Source organism: Cebidichthys violaceus, unplaced genomic scaffold (assembly GCF_023349555.1).
Source record: "Cebidichthys violaceus isolate CVI_PGR_0920_01 unplaced genomic scaffold, fCebVio1.0.p SCAF_45, whole genome shotgun sequence".
In the NCBI taxonomy this organism is placed as follows: domain Eukaryota; kingdom Metazoa; phylum Chordata; class Actinopteri; order Perciformes; family Stichaeidae; genus Cebidichthys; species Cebidichthys violaceus.
The window spans coordinates 2058157-2082221 of NW_027176650.1; the positions used below are offsets into that span (position 1 = coordinate 2058157).

Sequence of the window (24065 nt, forward strand, 5' to 3'; positions counted from 1 at the left end):
CCTTCAGGTGTCCTCTATTCACTCCCAAAGGACACACACCTGCTGTGACATCACTGATTGAAGTTTGGTGTTCGAGCAAATTTGTTCCGTCCGTTGGCCCAGTGACTCACCCTTTCAGCTGCAATGTTAAACAACTTGAATGAACGAGCGGGCCATTTTCTGAACATATTTAAAAGTGTGGTGGTTTTCAAATGTTCTCCGTGTGTTCCTCGTTTCACTGACTGCATTTACTTATTTCAACCAGAAGGTGGCACTCACTGCTCACTCTTGTAATGATTTTAGCCGAGGAAGAACTTTATTTAAAACGCAAGCACCCAAGAAACAAGATCTCAGTATGTTCTGTGCACAACAAAATCCAAGATGTAATGTGTTGAGTTGAGTGCGAGCACCGTTTGCACTGCTGTGTCAGGACATTAATAACAACCTGTGTTTATCTGCACCACAGTAGGGGAAGGTGCAGACCACCCATCTCCAAGCAAGCCTCGCTCACATTCCAGCATGCATCACAGGGGACGGCCCTGTCAGTGAGTGGAGGGCTGAGGAAGCTAACGGGGTCATCTTTGATGTCTGTGAATCCAGGATGGACTCTGCTGGATAGTGTGACTTTCGGGAAATGCAGTGTGAACTTTATTTTGTGTCTATTGCCTCAAAAAAAAAAAAGTATACATATTTAGTTAATTATATAGTGTAGAAATCCTGATCTCTTTAATGTGATTATGTTTCAGTGATATTTAGTATAATAACCCCTCATATAAAAGGAAAGCACGTCAGCCCTTTGCATGTTTACACGAGGGTTTAAACCGAGTAACTTCCTTGATTCTTTCTTTTTTGGACTCTTCCTTTTTAGGAAATGGGCCGCTGCCTTGCAAGCCCCTCTTGGGAATCTGTGGGAATTCCTTAGCTGGTTTACTTGGCAGTTGGCTTTACAATCCTGAATTATTGTTATTTCAGGGTGTCGGGACGGAGAACACGTTGAAATGTTCCAACGTCTTGTCGAAGCAGTGTCCCGAGATTGTAAAGTATATTGTGTGTGTGTGTGTGTGTGTGTGTGTGTGTGTGTGTGTGTGTGTGTGTGTGTGGTGTTATCTTTAATACTAAGTGGCAAAGGAAGTCTATTCAGCAACATTTGCAATTAGTGAAATGACGCCACTGAGCGGTGCTGTGAAGTCTCCCTGAAGCTTCTCTTCATTTTGTTTAATTCCATTGGATCCTAATTGAGAAACAAACTCTTATGGACGGTAACAGATTAGTCTGATATGATGATAATAATAATAGCCCTGGATACACATTTCATTATCCGCTTTTAATGGTTTATGGTTCAGTTTGAAGTTTATTGGGAATATCCTGTTCCGTCCTGCTTGTTTTCCATGAGGTCTGAAATCCTATCTCAGCTCCAGCGTCTGTACCAAATCCAGAGCTTTGTCTGGCTAGTAAAATTTACGGCGGCTGAAAATCTCCTCCTCACAAACAGTAGACACATATTTCCCTTTTTAGGGCATGAGAATCTATTACGTAATTTAGGGAGCACCTCGGATCTCTAGCAAACTCGCCCGTGTGGAAGTGGGAGGCGCCGTTCCAAGAGCGGCACCGCCGACCGACCAATCGCGCGCCCAGGAAGTTGCCTTCTCGCTCGCTGATTGGCCAAAGAGGGCAGAAAGCGTTGCGGTTGACGTTTAGGTTGCTCTCTGGGGCTGGGAATTTTTTTTTTTTTCACGTTGTCGGTTTCACGGGGAGTAGTTGTAGTCTTCATACCGCAGGGTGAAACTGCCCTGGGACAAACAGAAGTATTTGGACTTGTTGTAGCGGGAGGTTTGGGATCACAACTACCTCAGGTGGTTGGAGCTTAACTTAATTTTCTCTTAGATAGCGGGATAAAGTTGTCACCATGCCGGTGTTTCACACGAAGACGATAGAAAGTATCCTGGAGCCGGTGGCTCAACAGATCTCCCATCTGGTGATCATGCACGAAGAAGGCGAAGTTGACGGGAAAGCGATTCCAGATCTGACGGCGCCGGTGGCCGCCGTGCAGGCGGCCGTCAGCAACCTCGTCCGTGTGAGTAACTTTTGTAGCAACATTGTAATCTGCTAACGTCTGCCTTTATAAAACCGCGGCGGGGTGTTCGAGGCTACCTGTCGCTCTTTGTCCCACACGGTCCTAGCGCTGCCTTTTAATGATAGCAGAGGAAGATAAAAAAAAAAGTATGCATGCTGTGAAAGTTTGTTGAAGTTGTTTGACTCGGGGCAAAAGGGCAGTGACGCCCTGTTTCCCCTTGACAAATATGCCCTGCCTCCTCTTGTAGCCGACTGCCATGTCTTGACGTAGGCACCGCTGCAGGTACTGGAGCAGGCTGCAGGGGGTTCATGTGTCATTCATATCAAATGCAGGTCATTTCAAAGAACAGCTGCACTGGTTATCATTGAATATGTCTGTGAATAACAGCATGAATGTACTTCAAAATACGAAAGTGTTGATTTCAGGAACCTCAGGGCATTAAATGACTTATTATTTGCAAACAGATCTGTGTATAGACTAAGGTTACGCTGCTGCATGGCACAGTTGGAGAAATGATTGATCATCGATGCAAGGCATGAATATCAATGTTCTGCTTATATGACAAAATGGATATAAATAGCGCTATCAAGCCTCCACCAGGGCTGCACAAGTATGTGTCAAGTATGGTTATTTTGCAGCTGGATCCGGTGTTGTGCTGCATTCTGTGACCCATCAGATTGTGTGACCTGCCAGGGAATCTGTGCAGTATTTTGATAGCTGTTGTGACGCCGTAATATTTAGGATGGGTCACACATTTTGATGGCGTTTTGTAGAGAGTAGTGAAAACTGAAGGTCTGCTGTAAAGACAGAAATCCTCAACTGTCATAAGGTTTTTTTTATTTTTTCCTGTAGTTGACTCTAGCATCAAATAATCTGATTAGTCTTAACACAGAGTATGCTTCAAAAAGGACATAAAATGATCACTTGTTTTTTTGACCCATGGCCTAAAACAACCGAATATTGTTGACATGGTTTTGAGAGAACCTGGCAACTAACAAACCGAGCTAAACATAAACCGTCGTCGGTAGACATACCTATAATTTTGACTCACTCTTGACGCACCATGGCAACACATCTCATACATTATCATATCTGCCCATTATGTTTAATTAAAATGTCTTTGGAGCTATTAGTTACGCATTTCCAGGCTGCCTTTTCAAAAAAACATTAAATTACGTCGTGTGTGTGTCGCCCCCCCCCCCATGGCCAGATGCAGCTGTGGTTTCAATTATATTTAGAACCAAGAATGACCTAACCTCACTGGTGTTCCTCAGAGCCGCATCGTAGTTATCACGATTACAAATAAGGAAATGATGACGTTGTTTCATCAAATTGTGAGCCTGAGCCACAAACCAACACATGGAAAGTCTCCTACAAGGGAAGCAGGGAGGTATGGTGGCTTTTAAGGAACAGAAGGGATAGAGGCTGAATTAAGGCAGACTTGGTTCCTGTGTGTTCTCTCTGTCAGCCCTGCAGTTGTTAGACAATACATTTGGACAATCGCTCTGGCATTTCCTGTCAGCAAAGTCATTCTCTGTATAGAGGCATTGCCTACTATTAACCTGCAGTTTATTCAGAAGGTTTTATGATCCACAACCATTTCCAGCTAGTTGACTTCATCCTATGCCTTTTTGTTATTCCTCTATACCCACTCTCAAATTCACTAACAAGGCCCACGCAAATAGCGGTATGATTCTCGAGGTTTAATGCATGATGGAATGATTATATTTCGGAAGCTGAAGGGCTAGAGGGATGAAGGGATGTAGGGATAGAGGTCGAAGGATGAAGGGTAGGGGTCGAGGAATGAAGGGATGTAGGGTAGGGGTCGAGGGATGAAGGGATGTAGGGTAGGGGTCGAGTGATGAAGGGATGTAGGGTAGGGGTCGAGTGATGAAGGGATGTAGGGTAGGGGTCGAGTGATGAAGGGATGTAGGGTAGGTGTCGAGGGATGAAGGGATGTAGGGTAGGGGTCGAGGGATGAAGGGATGTAGGGTAGGTGTCGAGGGATGAAGGGATGTAGGGTAGGTGTCGAGGGATGAAGGGATGTAGGGTAGGGGTCGAGGGATGAAGGGATGTAGGGTAGGGGTCGAGGGATGAAGGGATGTAGGGTAGGGGTCGAGGGATGAAGGGATGTAGGGTAGGGGTCGAGGGATGAAGAGTCGAAGAGGAAGTGAACGGGTTCATTGTGCTTAAATACTTTGTGCACAGGAAATGAGCCGTGTTCTGGGCGTGATCCTTGTTCCTGAACTAAGTTTGTGAAACTAAATTTATAGGCCTGTGCCCCATTGTGTGCATTATTTATACGTTCACACCCACAAGACTTCATTCCTCTGAGGGGCATTAGACGATGTGTAACGTTTGTTTGACGTCATATGTTGACAGAAGGCCCTCTACCAAATCATATTGCATTAATGCCATGAATGATATTTCATAAACACTGTCATAAACCATTTTTTGTTTGCACATAGAACCTTTTACTTGAACTGAAAATGTATAAATAGGCAAATGTTAGCTAGTAGAAGATGATACAATTTCACAGATGGGTGTCTGTCAGCTTGTTTTTAAAAGTTCATCTGCACTGATTTGCAAAAAAAAGAATAAAAGTTGCTTTAAATATAAAAACATTATGTCGTAAATAAGGTGAATTTAGTGCTTGTTAGCTGTTCCCGACACATGAAGAAGTCCTGCGCAACCTCAACTGTCTTGGGGTGAAATGATCCGGGCTCTGTGGACGTTCTGAATCGTGATCAGATGTTTCCAAAAGTGGCACGAATGAATGGAAAGGCCTGTAATTATTTCCAGTTGCTGTAGCAACACTACAACATGGGACAGTGTTATGATATAATTGAAGTTAAGGATCAGATGTAAGTTTCATTCCCATCAGTCCTGTGAGTCATACGTTGCAGAGCTCTAAAGTAAATACGCTGTGTGGCTGTCTTCTTTGTAGCTGACGACGGTTTAATATTCTCAGGAAGCTTTAATGTTTAACTTTTTTCTCTGTGTCGGTGTCTTGGCTTGGAAGGGAAAGGGTTACAGATGACATCTTCTAATGGTTGCATCAGGTTACTTTCCATTGCTGGAAAAAAAGGAAAGAAAAGGAAGAGGAGCTTTTAGGATGCTCTGCAACCCTTGTCTGAGGAGATCTGGTGCACTCACCGCGACAAATGTGTCGACCTTTTTAAATTATTCAATTGAAAGGGGCCTGATCTTGTTGTTCCACATTGCACGGAGATACAAAGTTCAGCCCGTCGTAAACGGACCTAATATTTTTAAATTGGTCGCATGACCGCAAACCATCGGGAGTCAAATACGTCCGGTCGAACCGGAGACCCTTCGCTGGTGCTCAGCATCCATTGAGACAATGAGCCAGACCTCAATTAAAGATGAATGTGAGGAATGTGAAGAATTCAGGCATGCGTCCCTGCTCAGAAGGGGGTTGAAGCAACAATTTAGATGAAATATCGAATGAGATTATCAATTAAAAAGCCTCCCCTGAGAGAGAAAAAACCCTGTTTGCATGTCAGCTTCATCTTTAACTGTCATATCAGAGTTTGACCCACAATGCAGCTTGAAGTTGAAGATGTCTTCACAAGCTCGATGTGGCTAACTGCAGTGAATTACCTCGTGTTAAGAGTGTTGTGAAAGACAATGTTCTTGCAATAACCAAGACTTGTGGTTATTGCAAGAAGAAGTCTTGTGCAACGATGACGTAAGAGAAATGCGTTAAGAGATGCGTTCATAATGAAACCATTTACATCTAAAACATTCTCAGTGAAATGATGTTGAACGATATGTTGCTGAGAACCTCACAGCTAAACAGACGTGTGTGTGTGTGTGTGTGTGTTGTGTACTCAGTGATTGTCCTACTGGGGTAAGTGGGAGAACAACGTGCATCTGTGTGTCAGCAGTCTTTCCTTTGGGTTTGACTACACAGGCCTTCTTTTATTTCAGACATGGAGCACTTCATTATATTTATAGCTCCCTTTTTACAGCCGTGGGTCGGATAAAGGAAAGAATGCCGGTGATGTCGGTTCCTGGAGCCGATAAAGTAGTAGAGTGTTGGTCTTCCTGTTTGTAGAGACTCGTAGAGATGCTCCTAGTACTTAAAGTTGGCCTCACTTGGAGTCCTTTTTTTACTTCTCTAAACTCTGAGAGGATTACAGCAGAAACAAGCGGAAAAGCTTTTTAAATACTTAACTGCGGTTGAGTCATTATTTGATGAGGCCTTGAACAGTAGTTTCCATCACCACCTCTTTAATCCTTTACAGATGGGAAACAAATGTGTTCATTAGCTAAAGTGCTTAAAGGCAGTCCAAAGAAAAACACTTCCTATTACCTGGCTCTCCAGTTTCCTGCAATGTCTCATGGGAAACCATTGCCTGCTGCTCACCAGTTGACTCTTGGCAACAGCGCGAGGACGACCGAGTCTGTAGCGTTTGCGTAGACCGCACCGACGAGAGCTAATCTAGTCCTCGCAATTAAAACAAAAAACAATGCATTGTTGTGTCATGGATCCACACTTCATCGGCCAGACGAAAGTTAGTCGGGATAGAAGAACACGGAGGAGGAATTGATGAGGAAATGCAGGAAGCCGAGTCAGGAAGACCCGGCAGCTGTCGGCCCCACTCAGGAGGAAACCCCCTCAATCACATGTTCATGACTGCAGACCGTTACACAGGATCACTTTTTCCAACAGGTCGAGTTTGAACGATGACAAACAATGAATATGAAAGCGAACCATCGAGCCTCACCCTTTAAATATTTGGTGTTTTATAAAGTCGGCAAACCTTTTATCCGATGCTTGGCGTGACTTCCATACCATACGTATTTGAGAGTAAAGATAACACGCGAGAAGTATTTAAATTAGGATACAAATGTATAAGTCGTAATATGACGCGACGTATAAGTCGTGAGCACAAATGATACGTTTGTGGATCAAACCATGCATTTTTGTCCCATGTTTGAATGATGTTTTCAACCCGACCCTCTGCTTACGCAGTGAAAATAATCTTTCGTTGTCTCTGTTTTCTTTGTCCCGTTGAAACACATTTGGCAGCTCATGTGTGACTTGTAGTGACTCCCTCTCGTTTTTAAGAGACGGATCCACACGGACGGGTAACACCGTAGAGCTGCTGGGCTCCTGTAACAGGAGATGGGTAGTTGTGATATATGCGCTCTCTCTTGGCTGCAGGGCCACGGCCAAGCGGGCCGTTTTTTTTTGATTTGCGGCTTTCATCGCCCCCATGTGTAGATACTTCCTGAACCAAATTAATAAACCATGTTGGACACCCCTTGACAGATGCACGATAAAGGCGCTGACCGTCGGGGGCGACCTCTTCGCTAACCCCTCCCGGAGTCAAACGTCATTTGATATCCCAGAACGCAGCGCTCGAGACTTATCGATCAAGAGCGGCTAACGGGAGTGCTGCGCCATCAGATGTGCGTGAGCGCGCGTCTCCTCGGATTGCAGTACAAGGTCACTTGGAGCGGGGGAATCGAGAGTTGAACTAAAAACTCCAGTACGGTTCATTTTGCAAGGGGCATCGCTAAGGGCAGCGGGGACCACGCTCGGCAGAATTCCGCCACCGTAGATCTTCGCGGTCGCCATGACTAACGGCGGCATTGTGCTGAAACTACCCAGCATGTGAAAGGCGGGCTGTGTTCTTGGCAGCCTTGAGGCTTTTTTTTTTTTTCTCCAGAGTGGCCTTTCTTCTCCCGGCAGAGCGATGGGCCGCTGTCAACAAAGCCGAGTCTGTACTAGCGGAGCAGGCACTTTATCGAGCTACTTCACACACACAAAAAAAGAAATAAAGGAGCGTCAGTGTTTCCTGGTAAATGAGACACCGTCACCCAGTAGCGTGGAATGTGACAGCTTGGAAGAAGACGACACTGAATCGGTGAAACGTTGTAAAAAAAGAAGGTGGAAGTGAACAGCTGCCCTTCCTTAAAGTGGCTGATAGAATCTATTCAGGGAGCAGGATATTTGTGTTGCGAGTGTGGGCTCTGATTAAGAATGAGAGCTAAACTCCCCCCTCCTCCCCGTGTTTCCTGTCTTCACTATCAAGTGTCAAACAAAGACATCTGGGAACTACAGATGGACATGTTCACTACCTTCTAACGTGTAGATTAAAGTGTCAGCGATGTCAAGCGTGGTCAGGTCATAAGAACACGGGCCAAACTTTGGCCAAACTTTGGACAGAGGCTTAGAATAATGAAACGGGTCGGGCGACGTGAACTGCTCGACGACAGCGGTCATAAACACGAGTCACTGTTCTATTTTTTGCAGCAGATTTGTTTGGATCTGCTGTTTTTGAACTTCAGGCAGAAGGAAGAGGCTCCGTGTGGAGGGGGATAGGGAGACTCAGACGACCCGTTGCATACGGTACCGAGACATCGCATCATGGCGCTTCGGGGAGAATGTGACTCGGCATTGCTCGACTTCAGTTACGGCCTGTGGTGTAGTCCGCCTTCTCTCTCGTGTTCAGTTTAGGTCGTGTCTAAACTTGACTTAATCTCATTTTAAATCTCACTGTTATGAGATTACTCATGCTTTATCAAACAGGTTCTTCAGTGTCCTCCAAAGTCAGAATGCTTTTATTTTACGCCTGCAAGAAGATATTTAAAAAAAAAAAATCTAAAATGTATTTATTATTTCTTGAGTCATTTCATGTATAAAATGTGGATAATATGACAATTTCACAAGCTACTGAAGTCCAAGAAATAACTGTAATATGAATAAAAGGCTATAACCAGAAAACTGTCATCAGTTGATTTTGCTGTTGATAAACTAATCAATTAATCAATTAGCTGTTTTAGTGCAAATACAGTAAATAGTTTAGTAATTTTGATTTCAGGTTACTGTGTTTTTCTGGTGTGTAAATTGTTACTTTACTGTCCTTAAGAAAATATGCACCAAGATACTGCCTTCAAACAGCTCCCCGAAGACAGACAATATATAGTATATACTAGTATTATAGTATTACCACAAAGTACAGGTGTTTTGCAGCTCCAAATGAAACGAAAATAAAATGGCAAATTGGTTAGAAGCACTGACAACAGCACTGGCTTTTATATCAGAAGTCACAAGGCAGGAGAGCGTTTTTACTCTCTTAAAGGAGATCAAATGTTCTCTGGTGTAGGTGAGGGTGTGAGATCTTGGTGGTATCTCATACCACCAAGAGGGGGGGCGGGAGGTGAGTCATTTCGGCATTTGAGGGAGAGGCGACGCTCAGCTGCTTTACACATTAGAACTGTGCTGAGGTCTGGCCCCCCCCAACCCCCACCCCCGCCTGCTGCCTTGTTGAAATAATTGTTCACTGGACGAGTAACAGGACATCATTCTAGAAAGTAGCATGATTAAAGACGAAGGTCTTGGGTGTAGATCTAATATTTTAATATTTACTGAGCTAGCAGCGCAACTGTTCCATCTCTGTACCTTACCGCTGGAGATGTAGATCCTCGTGAGTGATGAGCTAGTCATCAGGGCGGAGGCTGGGGGCGGCGGCGTTTCCTGTCTGGAGACGGTCCGACCACCCTTGGTGCCACCTTTTCCCACTTTTTAAGGAAGAACATGTAGTCAAAGCTTTGAGGAGATAATAGATGAGACGGAGGGGGGCAAAGAAGATCACACCTAACGTGTTTCTATATTGCTACGCCACAGAATGCATCATCACTCTTATACCATGGGCGCTCACGAGAGCAAATGTGGGCAGCTTCACCCCGTGCACCACTGCAGAGCGGCTGTTACACCGTTGAATAACTTGACGATGACCAGCCAACCAGGAAACAGGATTTCCTGTGGCGACACAGTAGTTCTCTACATCTTTCACCGGTACCGTTAGCAGACGATGCTCTGATGAGCCGACCAAAGAAAATCCATTTGATTAACAAACGTTCAACACCATGAAAAGCCACAATATGAGCCACAATATGCAGCATGTGATCACAGTGTCCTGCTGAGCAGTGTCCTCCTCTCCCGTGACTCTGGACAGCGTCTGTTTTCATACTGTAATGGACCAGTGACCTGCACAGGGTATCTTTTGACCTTTTTGCCCCAGTGCATGCTGGGACAGACTCCTGTGACCCTGAAAAAGATGAAACGGAAAAGAGCGAATTCCAAGTGGGTGAAGTCAGTTAGAAACTGACCGGATAACTCCCATTGAAGCACCTGCTGTAGAAAACAGGTCAACATTAACTCATTTGTGCCCACAGTGTTGGCATGAATTATGAAATTTTCATTTTGTGCAACATGTCATCTCTTGTCTTTGCTTTGGTACTGTCTCTTGTGTGTCTTATGGATTGTACTTGACCTCCTTTATTTTCTCCAGGTGGGGAAAGAGACTGTACAAACCACAGAGGACCAGATCATGAAAAGGGACATGCCACCAGCTTTTATCAAGTAAGCACAGAAGGACTTCTCTGCAGAACCTGCAGTTTCATACAGTAACAACCTCCCAAAAATGTATTTCGATGAACTAGTTGTCTCTCTCTACAGTACCTGGAACCCACTAGCCTCTCTCTCTCTCTGGCTCTGTTTCTCTCTTTTATGTGTTGCAGTAATGGCCGGTTTGTCCAAGCAAAGGTCAGACGCGGCATGTTAAGTGCCTCAGAATTGTGCCCTGGTGTAACAGAAATACTTTTCTGCCCGGGGAGGAGTTCCTTTGCCCTAAAGGAGAAGGGCCACACACTCGTATACATGCTCCTCATAAATAAGAGCCACAGGCTGCTGCTGCTGCTGCTGCTGCTTCTGGTTTATGTTAAAACATGAAACACACACACACACACACACACACACACACGTTTACATATTGAGGTAGAAAAGCAGACATGCACATCAGCTAAATCGGTGCTCAGCAGCTGTCTGTCCGTATCACAGTCTTTCATCGATTCTTTACATGAGAGGCTACAGTCGAGATAGGGAGTGCCAGGACCTGGGAGCGCCCCCCCCCCCCCCCCCCCCCCCCCCAAAAAGGTCAGGGATGAAACGCATTGGCAGGCGCAGGTCGTCAGGCTCAACACATTTGGCGCCTCGAAGTCAGATCGTCACCCTGTCGTCATCCATCAGCACATGTGCTGGAATGCATCTCCTTCACTAAATATAGTGTCTGCCGGGGGTCCGGCTAATGCATGGCTGTTCCTCGCTGGTGCACGCTGAAGGACACTGTTGGCTGGCCCTGCAAAGACACACACACTCACACACACACACACACACACTCACACACTTGATGTAATGTATATACGTTAGCCTTAGTCCTGCGGGAGACTTGCTACTTGCAGAAGACTGGAATCTTGAGCTGCTCTTGTTTGGCCACTCTCAGCGCCTCAAAATGTGGAAAATAGCAAAAATGATCTTTTGGCGTGTTGGTAAAAGTGTAGAGAGTGACAGCAGTGAACTGTGGAAACTACACCATGCATCGGTCCTTGGCTTGTTGCCTGTTTCTATGTGCAATGTGGCTGCGATGACACAATGCAGCGGGCATGTATGACGCTGAATCAAAGGGCTGAGCCTGCAGTTTTTTTTTTGTTTTGTTTTTTCTGCTCTGGAGTTGACTGAGTGCGTCACACCCAGGAGGCAACAATCAATCATTTACACCTTTTTTTTTTTTTTTTTTTTTGGAAACCGAGGTTAAATTGGGCCGAAGAGCTCCGCCTCCTGAGGTCCAAATCACATTCTGTGAGAACAAGCGTAACCTTTCTGTTAGATACTCATGCTGCACAAGTTATGTTTATAATGCCCCAAAACATGAATCACAAATAACACTACAACATAACAGTTTACAGAAAGGAAGCTACTGTTAAGGGAGTATTCTTCACTTCACGACAATCACTTTTGAGCGGAAATACATTTTTGGAACGATTGCAGTCAAATCTAATCAGGTTAACATAATTTGATTCCCTAAATTAATTAGATGTAAGTGTGCAAAGGACTACTCCTTCCCTAATTTCCATTGTAACCCTGTATAGAAGACATCTGTGAGTTACACTCCATCAGCTCTCACATTAGTATTTCGTTAAGATGTCATGGAAAGCATATAGAAGAAGGAGTGAATCTACATCCTGCTTGGACAGCAGTCGGTGTACGTCGTGACGTCCATCTGTCTTCTGAAGGCCTTCGTATCATCAGCGCGACTTGTTTTTGAGCGTTTCTTTGTTTTTTCATGATCAGGTATTGAAGTCTAGCGTCTTGTGCTTTCCACAGAGTGGAGAACGCGTGCACTAAACTGGTGCAGGCTGCCTCCATGCTGAAAGCCGACCCGTACTCCGTTCCTGCTCGGGATTACCTCATCGATGGCTCTCGGGGGATCCTCTCTGGGACCTCAGACCTGCTCCTGACCTTTGACGAGGCCGAGGTATTCATTCATTCATTCATTCCTAATTTTATTTAACAAATCCGTTAACCAGAACAAATCTGTTAGCTGAACAAAGAAAGGAAATGAATATCAATCAGGTGACACTGCCTGATATCTGTTTTAGCGTATTGCACCACACCTCATCCATGTAGTGATTTCCTCCATTTACTAGGATGCGGTTGTGCATCAGCAGCTTCAGAACCAGACGTGAGTTTAATCACGGTGCATTGAGACGTCCGGCGGTGGAGGAATTGATTTCTCTGCCTCTTGTCCTCTGGAGTCTTAAAGTCTGTCGCCTCAGTAGAACAGTTTCTTCTGTGCTTGTCTGGTTATAAACAGGAAGCAGGAAGCTGCAGTTTCTGATAAGCTGATAGCAACAGAACAACTAGATACAAAAATGTCAATTGTAGCTCCTGCATGAACGTCTGCTACACCTCCAAGGAAGCTAAATATGTGCTAAACAAGTCTGCTAGAATGAAATATAAAACCCAGCCATGCAAAAAAAAGAAGATGCAATGCACACATTTCTGCAAAAAAAGTCAATATCAGCTGATATATTGTTATCAGGTTATTGTATATGTGGCACATTAAGTTGAGAAGTGAACAGTAGATGAAAGGGGCTTTAGTGTCTCTTTAATGGACACTTGAGCATGACAGAAGCTCTTCTGGTCTAAGGACGGTGTCCCTCCCTGCATAAACCCCTTGGGGTGCTGTGAGGCTTATAAAGAAGACAAGAGAGGCACATAAATATACCGCACACGTCTGTGGAACTCTATATTTCTTGCACACTTCCTAAATCTTGAACCAGGCAGGAGTATCATCTAGCAGGCCCCCGTCCCACTTATCCTCCCGGGGGATTGGAGAGTGAAATAATAATAATAAATAAAAAAGAAGCTGCGTATCAGCTCTCTGGGAGCAGACGTCGGGCGACCCCAGCGCTGTGTGCAGCCGTCAGCAGGACTCATCAGTCAGCGGTGCCATCGTGTTTCCCAATGCGGCTCACGGATGGCTCTGTGTAGTGGAGCGCTGACTCCAGCGGGGTCCACATAGAGCTGGAGGGAAGCGGGACAAAGGGGCTGGAATGTCAGCAGGCAAGCATTATCAGAGTGTCATCAGAGGGAGTGAATGTTTTCGTCTAATGTCGTTGTTATTGTAGGTCCGCAAAATAATCCGCGTGTGCAAAGGCATCCTGGAGTACCTGACGGTGGCAGAGGTGGTGGAGTCTATGGAGGACTTGATCACGTACACCAAGAACCTGGGACCAGGTCAGACCTGATCCTTTTTCTCAAGTATAATCTGAAAATGAACAAGTAACCCCAACTGTCAGACGCTTCATTCAAAGACCTCAATAGAAGCTTTTGAACGTATAAAAAGGAAGTCCATTTTGTATGCTACTTGAGTAGATGTACTTAGTTCCTGGTTTTGTGCTCAGGCATGACGAAGATGGCAAAGATGATAGATGAGCGACAGCAGGAGCTGACCCATCAGGAGCACCGCGTGATGTTGGTCAACTCCATGAACACGGTGAAAGAGCTGCTGCCCATCCTCATCTCAGGTATTCACGCGCTACCTACGCCACGTGTTCTAGTGCAGTGTTCATCAGTCGAGCTATTGTTCACGGTGAGTTGGTCGTTTTTTTTTTTTTTTATACTTCAGGTATCAAAATCTTCGTGACGACCAAGACGTCTGGCAGCCAGGGCGTGGAGGAGTCCTTGAAGAACCGCAACTTCACTTTCGAGAAGATGAGCGCCGAGATAAACGAGATCATCAGAGTGCTGCAGCTGACGTCCTGGGACGAGGACGCCTGGGCCAACAAGGTACGCCAAAATAACGTCTATGACCGTCAGAAGTCACAGTTATTGTCAATACATGCGAGGAACTAGAGACCTCTTTGCTCTTTGAGCTGCTCAGAGTGTTTAACTTTGTGTTTGTGCATTCTTCATGGATCCTAACTGGAGCAAAAATGTAATTTTGTCTGCTTCTCACACACTCCCAGAATGCCTTTGGACTGGAGAGAATATAAAGTGATGTTCTTCTCATTTTGGTGTGTTTTTTTTTTAAAACACTTTGTTTCATCAGGATGCCGTTATTTCAAGGTTGATTAGTTGAAGTAGTGACTCTTTAACTGTCTCTGTCTCTGTGTAGCTGGTTAATCTTCTTTAGCTCCTCGATGTTTCCTCTGCTCTGCACGTTCCGCTTCTCTCGTGTCCCAGAATGTCTCTTTACTCAGCTCCACTTTCTCTTTGCTGTTGCTCTCAGTTGGTATGTCCAGTCTCTACATGTGTATTTATGTGGTTCTTCCTTTTTTCTTTTTGACCGTTTTCTTTCTCCCCCTTCGCCCCCTGTAGAAGGTAAGCCTTGCCCTCTTCTCGCAGCAGCATGTCTGACAGACGTTGTGTGCCGTCTTTGTTGCTTTTTTTTTTTTTTTTTTTTTTTGTGGTGCCGTCGTGTGCTCATCAGTAGTCGGGGTCAAACTGTTTGACTACGAGTAAATTAGCAGTTTGACTTCATCCGACTGCTAATGGAGTGTTGTTTTGTGGAGGAGCAGGTTGAACAGCTGAACTGCTGATCTTTGCAGTATTATTTTTTGGATTTGTTTTTGCTTCATGACATGCCGACATCTGCGTGTCCTCCTCCTGTGTCAGTTAAACCTCCCCGCATGCATGTCCTCAGCCTGTCCGGTCATCGATTGACCTTACTCATCCTGTATCGATTGGGGTGTCATTAATGACTCAGCATTTTTTTTGTTTTTTCCCTGATCCGTACTTGCGTTTTAACAGCATTTAGGAGGAGAGCACATAGAAAAACTGAGATGTGGCCATCATGTCTTCATGAACACCCTCTCACTTTACATATTCAGGATTACTAATGCAATGAACCACACCTCGAGCATTTCTTTAAAGTAGCCTAATAGCGTTCTGTGTTTGATTATAGGCTGTAATGAATGTGTGTAGTCTTTCACTTTTACACACAGAGGAGCAGCTGCACAAGTTTGAACAGTGAACTAATGCACCCCCCCCCCCCCCCCCCCCCCCCCCCGCAGCTCTGGTGACATCACGTCACCTTGATGCTCACTGGTTTCCCCCCCCCCCCCCCCCCACACTCCCAGTTATTCAAACAAACATGCTTATTGTTTTCTTTTTATTTGGACAAAGAGAGCATTGTGAGTTTTTTTAAAAACAAGCAGTGGAGGTTTGTTCTTAATCTGCTTAATTAAGAAAAACTCTGGGCTGAACTCTTTGATGAAGATACACGTTATGAAGGATAGCGATGTGTGATTTTTATTTTCTGAATTTCTATTGTTGTACCATGAAAAGTAAGCTCGCTCCGCGTCGACAATGAGCGGTCTCATTGTCGATGTCGGGCCGCCCGCCGCTGGACAGACTGTTGTATTTCCATCCGCTCCGATTGAGATACAATGGAGAGTCGTTTTTGGCTTTTATAACACGACGAGCTCATTGTTGACCAAGTGAAGGAAATATGGAAAAACGGCATGTGCTACGTGGTTTGTGCCTGACGGATGTTAGCGATGCAGCACATGGACTTTTTTCACCATCATTTAACTTGTTGAGGAAAGACTGAATGAGCAGAAACACACTCCAACCTCAGCTTGTTTCTAATGTTATTATAGCACAACACACGTTGACCTCATTCACACAGACTGTTTACAGGAATATTGACTGGGAATTAAAAAGAGATTCCAGTGTCTAATAATCAACTCGTGATTTATAGAGGGAGTGTGTATACATGGAATGACTAAGAGCATTGATCAACTCCTTTTTTTTGTTTTGTTGTCTTTGGTTGCATCGATTCCCCTTTTTTTAAGATATTCATGTATTCTGTGTTTCAAACCCAAAGGACACAGAGGCCATGAAGAGGGCTCTGGGGCTCATCGACTCAAAGATCGCTCAGGCTAAGAACTGGCTGAGGGATCCAAACGCTCAACCGGGTAACAGAAATCCATGCCCATCCCCTATCCCTATTCATTCTGCCGCTAACGATGCGCTGAGGCTGATCATCTTAGCCGTGTCCGGTGACGTTATTGACGCGTCTGACTTTTGTGTTGTGGCTTCCAGGGGATGCGGGCGAGCACGCCATCCGCCAGATCCTCGACGAAGCTGGGAAGGTCGGCGAACTGTGTGCCGGGAAGGAGCGCAGAGACATCCTGGGCACGGCCAAGACCCTGGGCCAGATGACTGACCAGGTGTCCGAGATGAGGGCCAGGTACACTGTACACCATGAAAGACTGCTTTGAGTGTGTTTTTCCTTCATACTTCACATGGTCTCTTTCATTCCCCCTCATGTCCCGTTACCGTATGAATCCCTTATTACATTTTCATTGGATATTTTTATTGATAAATGCTCCTTTTACACAGTAGTTTCATTGTCCCTCCCTTAAAGGGACTATGAGAGGGGATTATAGTGTGTAAGAGTGGAAGTGGTATCCTTCTGATATGAAATGTGTTTGTCACCAGGGACCCTGAGTCACGCTTCATTGAACGCAGCTGTGTGGTATTAATCCATAATCTACTTTAACCCCTGGCTGAGTTTCTCTGCTGAGTTTCTGGGCGGTGGCTGTGAGCCTCGTCTGGTAACGGAGGCATTAGGTCAGGAAATGTTATTCCTAAACAGGGGGGACCATGAGGCTTAGGAATTTTGAATAAACAAAGACGTGTGCATGTGTGGTCTCTGAAGGTTCATGGTGTCCATGTGTGTTTCTCCTCTGTCCTCCCCAGAGGTCACGGGGCGTCGCCGGCCGCCATGCAGAAGGCGCAGCAGGTTTCCCAGGGGCTGGACGTGCTAACCGGCAAGGTGGAGAACGCCGCTCGCAAGCTGGAGGCCATGACTAACTCCAAGCAGGCTATCGCCAAAAGGATCGATGCCGCGCAGGTGGGTCATTAACCCCCCCCCCCCCTGTTTGCCTTACGAAACAATGGATTCAAACCTTTCGAAAAAATGGAAGTCTTTGACGGCGTCTCCCGCCCCCCCTGCAGAACTGGCTGGCTGACCCTAACGGCGGGCAGGAGGGAGAAGAGAACATCAAAGCCCTGCTCATCGAGGCCAAGAAGATCGCAGACATGTGCGAGGACCCGAAAGAAAGAGATGACATCTTGCGCTCTATTGGAGAGATCTCGGCCATGACTGCCAAACTGTCTGACCTCAGAAGACAGTAAGTTCCTCTCATCATTTTGTGCCGGGTTTGTTTTTGAGAGTCGGATCTAAAGTTGTTTTTGTCTCTTCCGTTTTCCCTCATAAGAATGTTCTATTCTTCCTGTGGGAGTGCAGATGTACTACTCCAGTTTGACAGTGAGTGTTTTCATTCCACTGTTAGAGGTGGACTGGAATATGAGTTCTTGTTCTGCACCAGGAGTTATAAAAATCACTCGTTTTACTGCGTATTAAGCTCATGTACTCCCGATTTGGACTAACGTGGCAGAGTGAAAGCACTCTTTGTCAAACTGATCGATGACTATTTGCTGTCTGACTGTAGCTGGCCATTTACAGGCCTCATTCCACCCACGTCTTTATGATAAAGCACCAGCTAACACCCTTTTATTGCTGTTTTTAACTCCTTATAGGGGTAAAGGTGACACCCCTGAAGCCAGAGCTTTGGCTAAGCAGATCGCAACGGCTCTGCAGAACCTGCAGTCCAAGACCAACAAAGCCGTGGCCAACAGCAGGCCCGCGAAGGCGGCTGTTCACCTGGAAGGGAAGATCGAGCAAGCGCAGCGCTGGATCGACAATCCCACCGTGGATGACAGCGGTGTGGGTGAGTCCGGCTCCCATCCTCCCCAACTTCCTCGTCTCTCTCTCTCTCTCTCTCTATCTTTCTCTCTCTCTCTCTCTATCTTTCTCTCGCATTCCTTCCACTGCCCCGGTGGTTAAAGAGCAGACCACACACTTGCACGTGTCGCTCTCTACTGTCGTCGACGTTCCACAAATACAACATTGTCCTTATTTATTTCCTTTTGGCTCCTCCCCTCTCAAGCCTGAACATCGTCTGTTACGCTCACAATGAAGCTGTAGGCTGGCTGCTGTGAGATCGATCGCTTCTCACATTATAAATGAGGCTTACATCAAAGGAGCCACATTCAAATATTACAGAAGCAGCCATGGCCTTCTTCTTCTTCCTCTTGATACAAGCAGTAAAACACCAAAACTACCCAGCATTCAATGGGCAGCTATTTGCAGGAAGTGGCCAACACTTGACGGTTAATTAGTGCTGAAATAATTTACAATTTTGGTGTTTCATTTGTCATTTATCAATCAATAATGTATCTGGTTCAGGCTTAATGAATGTGAGGATTTGCCTCTTTTCTCTTTTATAAATTGAGTATCTTCCAGTGTTGATTTTGGGCTATTGGGTGCACAAAACCAGCTTGACATTTTGTTGTTGATTTGTCACTTAAGTACACATGTTTGTTGGTGTTGGTGGACCCAGATGTAACAGAACGTGAATTAGCAGTACAAGGAAAATGTTGTTTTTTTGTGAATCTCTATGTTAATATGTTTGTGTGTGTGTGTGTGTGTTTAGGCCAGGCAGCCATCCGCGGGCTGGTGGCCGAGGGCCGCAGGCTGGCCAACGCTCTGCCGGGGCCGTACAGGCAGGAGCTGCTGGGCAAGTGCGAGCAGGTGGAGCAGCTCATGGCCCAGCTGGCCGACCTGGCCGCCCGCGGCGAAGGGGAGTCCCCTCAGGCGCGAGCCGTCGCTCAGCAGCTCCAGGAGGCTTTGAAAGTAAGACGGATCCCACTCCACGGTCATTCAGAACCGTAGCTGCACTGTGATGGAGCAGGACTTATACACGGAGACAGAGAAACGGCCCCCTCTGCTGGAGGAAAGTACAAGTAGCAGACCATAATGGGACAAAGTAAAAGTACAGCACTAATAATAATCTGGGAAATCTCAGATCTACAATTTTACGGTTTAAAACAGATGGTGGCCTAAAAGACTGCATTTTGTAGAGGCTGTATTTTAAGTTTACGTTGTGTAAACTGAAGCTCTAAATCTGCAAGATAGCAGCGTCGTAACAGCAGACATCAGGTTAAATATAAAGTATAATAATCTCACTGAAAGAATAACTTCCTCAAAACTGAAAGTAGAACCTCAACACTTGTATTTTTGTACATCTACAATGTCGGCTATTTATTTTTTTTGTACTTCTGTAATCTCAGCGAGCTGCCGTGAGTGCGGTCGTAACCTCTTGTTTGTCTTCCTCGCCAGGACCTAAAAGGGAAGATGCAAGAGGCGATGACTCAAGAGGTGTCAGACATCTTCAGCGACACCACCACCCCCATCAAGTTACTGGCAGTGGCTGCCACCGCCCCTCTGGACTCCCCCAACAGAGATGAGGTCAGCGGTACAGTCACTGTGATCTCACTGCAATGAGCCTCCTGCGGTGCCGTGGTGTTTTGCGTTATTTCCAACGATTATTTTTCGGTTTATTGTTGTTTTTTTTTTTTTTTATTTGATCATGTGTAGGTCTTTGACGAAAGGGCTGCCAACTTCCAGAACCACGCCAACAAGCTTGGCACCACGGCAGAGAAGGCTGCTGCTGTGGGTACTGCCAACAAAAGCACGGTGGAGGGAATCCAGGCTGCTGTCAAGTCAACGAGAGACTTGACACCGCAAGTATGTAACAGTTTAGTGTTTCTATATCGGTCTCCATCACGCGTTACAAAGCATACGTGTTTCCCGCTTCACGACGCCAAGTCTGCAGCGGTTGTCGATTAACGGCTGGGAATATTTTGTAGGTGGTGTCTGCTGCTCGGATTCTGCTGAGAAACCCCGGCAACCAAGCTGCGTATGAACATTTTGAAACCATGAAGAATCAGTGGATTGACAATGTGGAGAAAATGACAGGTGATAAAGATGCTGTAAATTCCTTGATTTGCAGGTCCTACCTCATTGTGTGATTTCCCACCGTATTAACGTGTCGCGGATGTTCAGGTTTGGTGGACGAGGCCATCGATACCAAGTCCTTGCTGGACGCCTCGGAAGACGCCATCAAGAAGGACCTGGAAAAGTGCCGTTTGGCCATGGCCAACCACCAGCCTCAGATGCTGGTCGCCGGCGCCACCAGCATCGCCCGCAGAGCCAACCGTATCCTCCTGGTGGCGAAGCGAGAGATGGAGAACTCCGAGGATCCGAAATTCAGGGAGATGGTGAAGGCTGCGTCCGATGAACTGAGCCAGACGATTTCTCCCATGGTGATGGATGCTAAAGCGGTGGCTGGAAATATCCACGATCCGAGTAAGTTGATGTCGATTTAGGACGATGTCTCGTGTGAATATGGAACCTGCTGATTAGCGAGTTTGTTTTGCGTTTTGCCAGGTCTGCAGAAAGGCTTTCTGGACTCGGGTTATAAGATTCTTGGTGCTGTGGCGAAGGTCAGGGAGGCCTTCCAGCCCCAAGAGCCAGACTTCCCACCGCCTCCTCCAGAACTGGAGCAGCTTAGTGTAAGCCCTCTGGATCAGCACAAACGTTTAATTTGGCAAACCCAACTGAAGCTGATTTGGTTTCATTATTTTTTTTTTTAAACTGCCAAACCATAATTACTTTAACTTGTCCTTGTAGCTTAATGATGAGGCAGCACCACCCAAACCTCCTCTTCCCGAGGGCGAGGTTCCTCCCCCCAGGCCTCCTCCCCCAGAGGAGAAAGACGAGGAGTTCCCTGAGCAGGTCGGCGATATGGTCAACGAGCCCATGATGGTCGCTGCCAGGCAGCTCCACGATGAAGCCCGCAAATGGTCCAGTAAAGTACGTGAACACTGTGAATGGCTTAATGGACTTTCACGCAGGAGTCCCACACTTTCAGACCGATCATGTTTCCTGTCTTACCTCGCAGGGAAATGACATCATTGGCGCTGCCAAACGAATGGCCTTGCTCATGGCTGAGATGTCCCGTCTGGTGCGCGGAGGCGGCGGAAACAAGCGCGCCCTCATCCAGTGCGCCAAGGACATCGCCAAGGCTTCCGATGAAGTCACCCGCCTGGCCAAGGAGGTGGCCAAGCAGTGCACCGACAAGCGCATCCGGACCAACCTGCTCCAGGTCAGCTCTGTCGTCTCTTGTCGGAGGGTTGTGCAGTGGATTTGTTTCACCGCGTAAGCCTTGAAAGCTTTCTTGGTTTTGTTTGGCCTCGTCTGACTTTCTGACCTCGTTTCAGGTGTGCGAGCGCATTCCTACCATCAGCACTCAGCTCAAAATCCTGTCCACGGTCAAGGCCACCATGTTGGGTCGTACCAACATCAGTGAAGAGGAGTCAGAGCAGGTGAGAGTCTTAGTTTTCCTATAACTGCCTTTTGAAAGCGGATCACTTCAGTCCTCATCACTGGATCTTAACCTGTTCTTTCGGTCGGCAGGCCACCGAGATGTTGGTGCACAATGCTCAGAACCTGATGCAGTCTGTGAAGGAGACCGTCAGGGAGGCCGAGGCGGCGTCCATTAAGATCCGTACAGATGCCGGTTTCACCCTGCACTGGATCAGAAAGACCCCCTGGTACCAGTAAGAGACGGGCCGCCTGTTCCTGTGCTCGATGCTGGTTCTCTCCGGCTTGTCCAGGAGGACGTTGAATGGACAGATAGATACTTTATCAGAGCTATGATATCGGTCACACTCGTATGGGTGAACCTTCTGTATTAGTCCCATATCCTGTCTAACGGTTGCTGTTCTGGTAGAATGTAAACATTGGGACTGTCGGTGCGAGTTATGGGTTAGATTCTTACTGGGGATGTCTTTTTTTTTTTTTTTTTTTTCTTTCTAAAGTGTGTAAAGAATTTGTTTTAAAGCTTATTTCGCCGAATCGCAGGAACATATACCGTATGTTTTAAATAGAGGTTGGATTACATATTATGCAAGGTTTTTTTTTTTTTTTTTTGGCCTCTTCTAGACACAAAGTTAAATTTAAATAAGTAGATTTTTTTCTCAAGAGACATTTTTATATCTTTGTACTGATACTTGTATTATGATCTTGCATTCATCTTTGCTAGGATAAGCACATGAACTTGAGGAGTTGTTACAAGTACATTACAGGCTGACGCTTAGCAAAAAAAAAATATATTCAGTGGTATTATGCCATGTTTACACTATTCTGTACGATCACAAGTGAAAGCGAAACACTGTTAATTATTTTACATATTGTAATGCGATTGTGGCATTCTTTATTTTCTTAAAAGTCCTGCCAAAGACATTCTGCCATGATCTTTGAAAGTGTAGTTGTCTTTCTTCGGTCAGCAATGCATATTTAGTTTCTTAAAAGAATAACTTTAAATTTGTCTGCCGACAGCAGCTTAAGGCTTGCACTCGACTCATTCGACTCTTTCTGGATAGGTTCAATGTTTCCCGCGTTGCATCGAGATTACATGTGAGAAACGGGCCGCAGTGAGAGAGAGAGAGGCCTTATAGCCAAAATAATTACTCCGATTTTCACGAGCCCAAAGCTTAGTCTTCTGTAGAGAGGCTTGCCTTGTCTGCTGTTTTTCTTCTCACAGTCGTACGTCTCTTGTTGTGCACAATCATTTGTTTGCGATGTATGAATTGCACACTTCTCGTAGGTAGCCAAGGGAATGACGAGATGTGAAGCACAGCGTCGGCTGCCGCTGGTGAAACCTTCACACTTGTCTCGACACACTACTACTAAACATAACTGGCCGCTGTCTGTGGCTCCCGTCGTAGATGTTTTTTGAAAAATGTCTGAAGTTGAATGTGTCCTTTTTTTTAATAAGTATCTAATACCAACTGATGTGCCTTTGCGAAAAGAAACTCTATTTGCAATTGATACGCTCTCATTTCCAGATGTTTTGTATCATTTATACAAGGTATGATTTCTTCAACAACACTTGTACATGATTCTTCTATCAAGTTTCACTTCATGACTTTTAGTCCAAGTCAAAATTTATGCTCTATGCAAACCCCGTGAAAGTTTAAGATATCAAAATTATGCAACTTGGTTGGGTTTAAATGGGCTTAAACAACATCTTGCTGAGTCATTGTTCACAATTTTGTAATAAAGCATTTTATAGCACTTTGAGGTGTGTTTGCTCTGTAATTTATGTTCTTCTCATATATGCGAACCAGTGTCTTTATTGTAAGGAAGTGGAACCTTGATTGTTTCATTATTAATCTTGGTTTTTTTCCTATTGCGAAAGTCAAAGATCTTGTCCTATTATTGTTCCGGTGGGTTTGTGTGAACGTCAAGACCTGCTTTTTTTATGTATGAGTGAAAATATCTACAAGCATAAATCTGCTTAAAAATGACAGTGAATTCATTCCTTCATATTTGGCATTGACAGTATAGCTTTAGACAAGAACCATGGGGAGAGAGGGGGGGGATATGAATGTAAACACAGAGGCATTTCACTGATCTTAACTTAAATAATAAATGAAGACCCCCTGTGACCTGAATTTGCGTAATGCCATTCTGCTGATGTGATTTCATGCTGTTAATGTGTCCCTATTGTCTCGTTTTTTGACCATAAGGATTAAGATTACGACGCGCTTTAGTGGCGCTTATTATAAAACAAATTTACAATCAATCGACAAGCAATGCATACAGGCCGCTCTGAGGGTCTGGGGTCTTCAGCTGTGTCTTTTTACTCAACTGTAATATATATGTTATGATGCTAATCTCTCGTTTTAAATAGTGCATTACGAATACTGTAAAGT

The 24065-nt window shown here is 45.4% G+C and overlaps 1 protein-coding gene across 1 annotated transcript; it reads left to right on the plus strand.

Moving 5' to 3' along the window:
• The first annotated feature begins 1704 nt into the window (after positions 1-1704).
• LOC137886653 (vinculin) lies at positions 1705-23430 on the plus strand. Its single transcript, XM_068729197.1, has 21 exons — positions 1705-2053; positions 10381-10451; positions 12252-12402; positions 13559-13667; positions 13835-13957; positions 14059-14219; positions 16261-16351; positions 16479-16626; positions 17139-17292; positions 17397-17572; positions 17982-18172; positions 18938-19137; positions 19624-19752; positions 19882-20031; positions 20154-20262; positions 20350-20652; positions 20734-20858; positions 20977-21159; positions 21248-21451; positions 21567-21671; positions 21763-23430. The coding sequence occupies exons 1-21, from the start codon at positions 1886-1888 to the stop codon at positions 21907-21909; spliced, it is 3198 nt and encodes a 1065-aa protein (XP_068585298.1). The 5' UTR covers positions 1705-1885; the 3' UTR covers positions 21910-23430.
• The last annotated feature ends 635 nt before the right edge of the window (positions 23431-24065 follow it).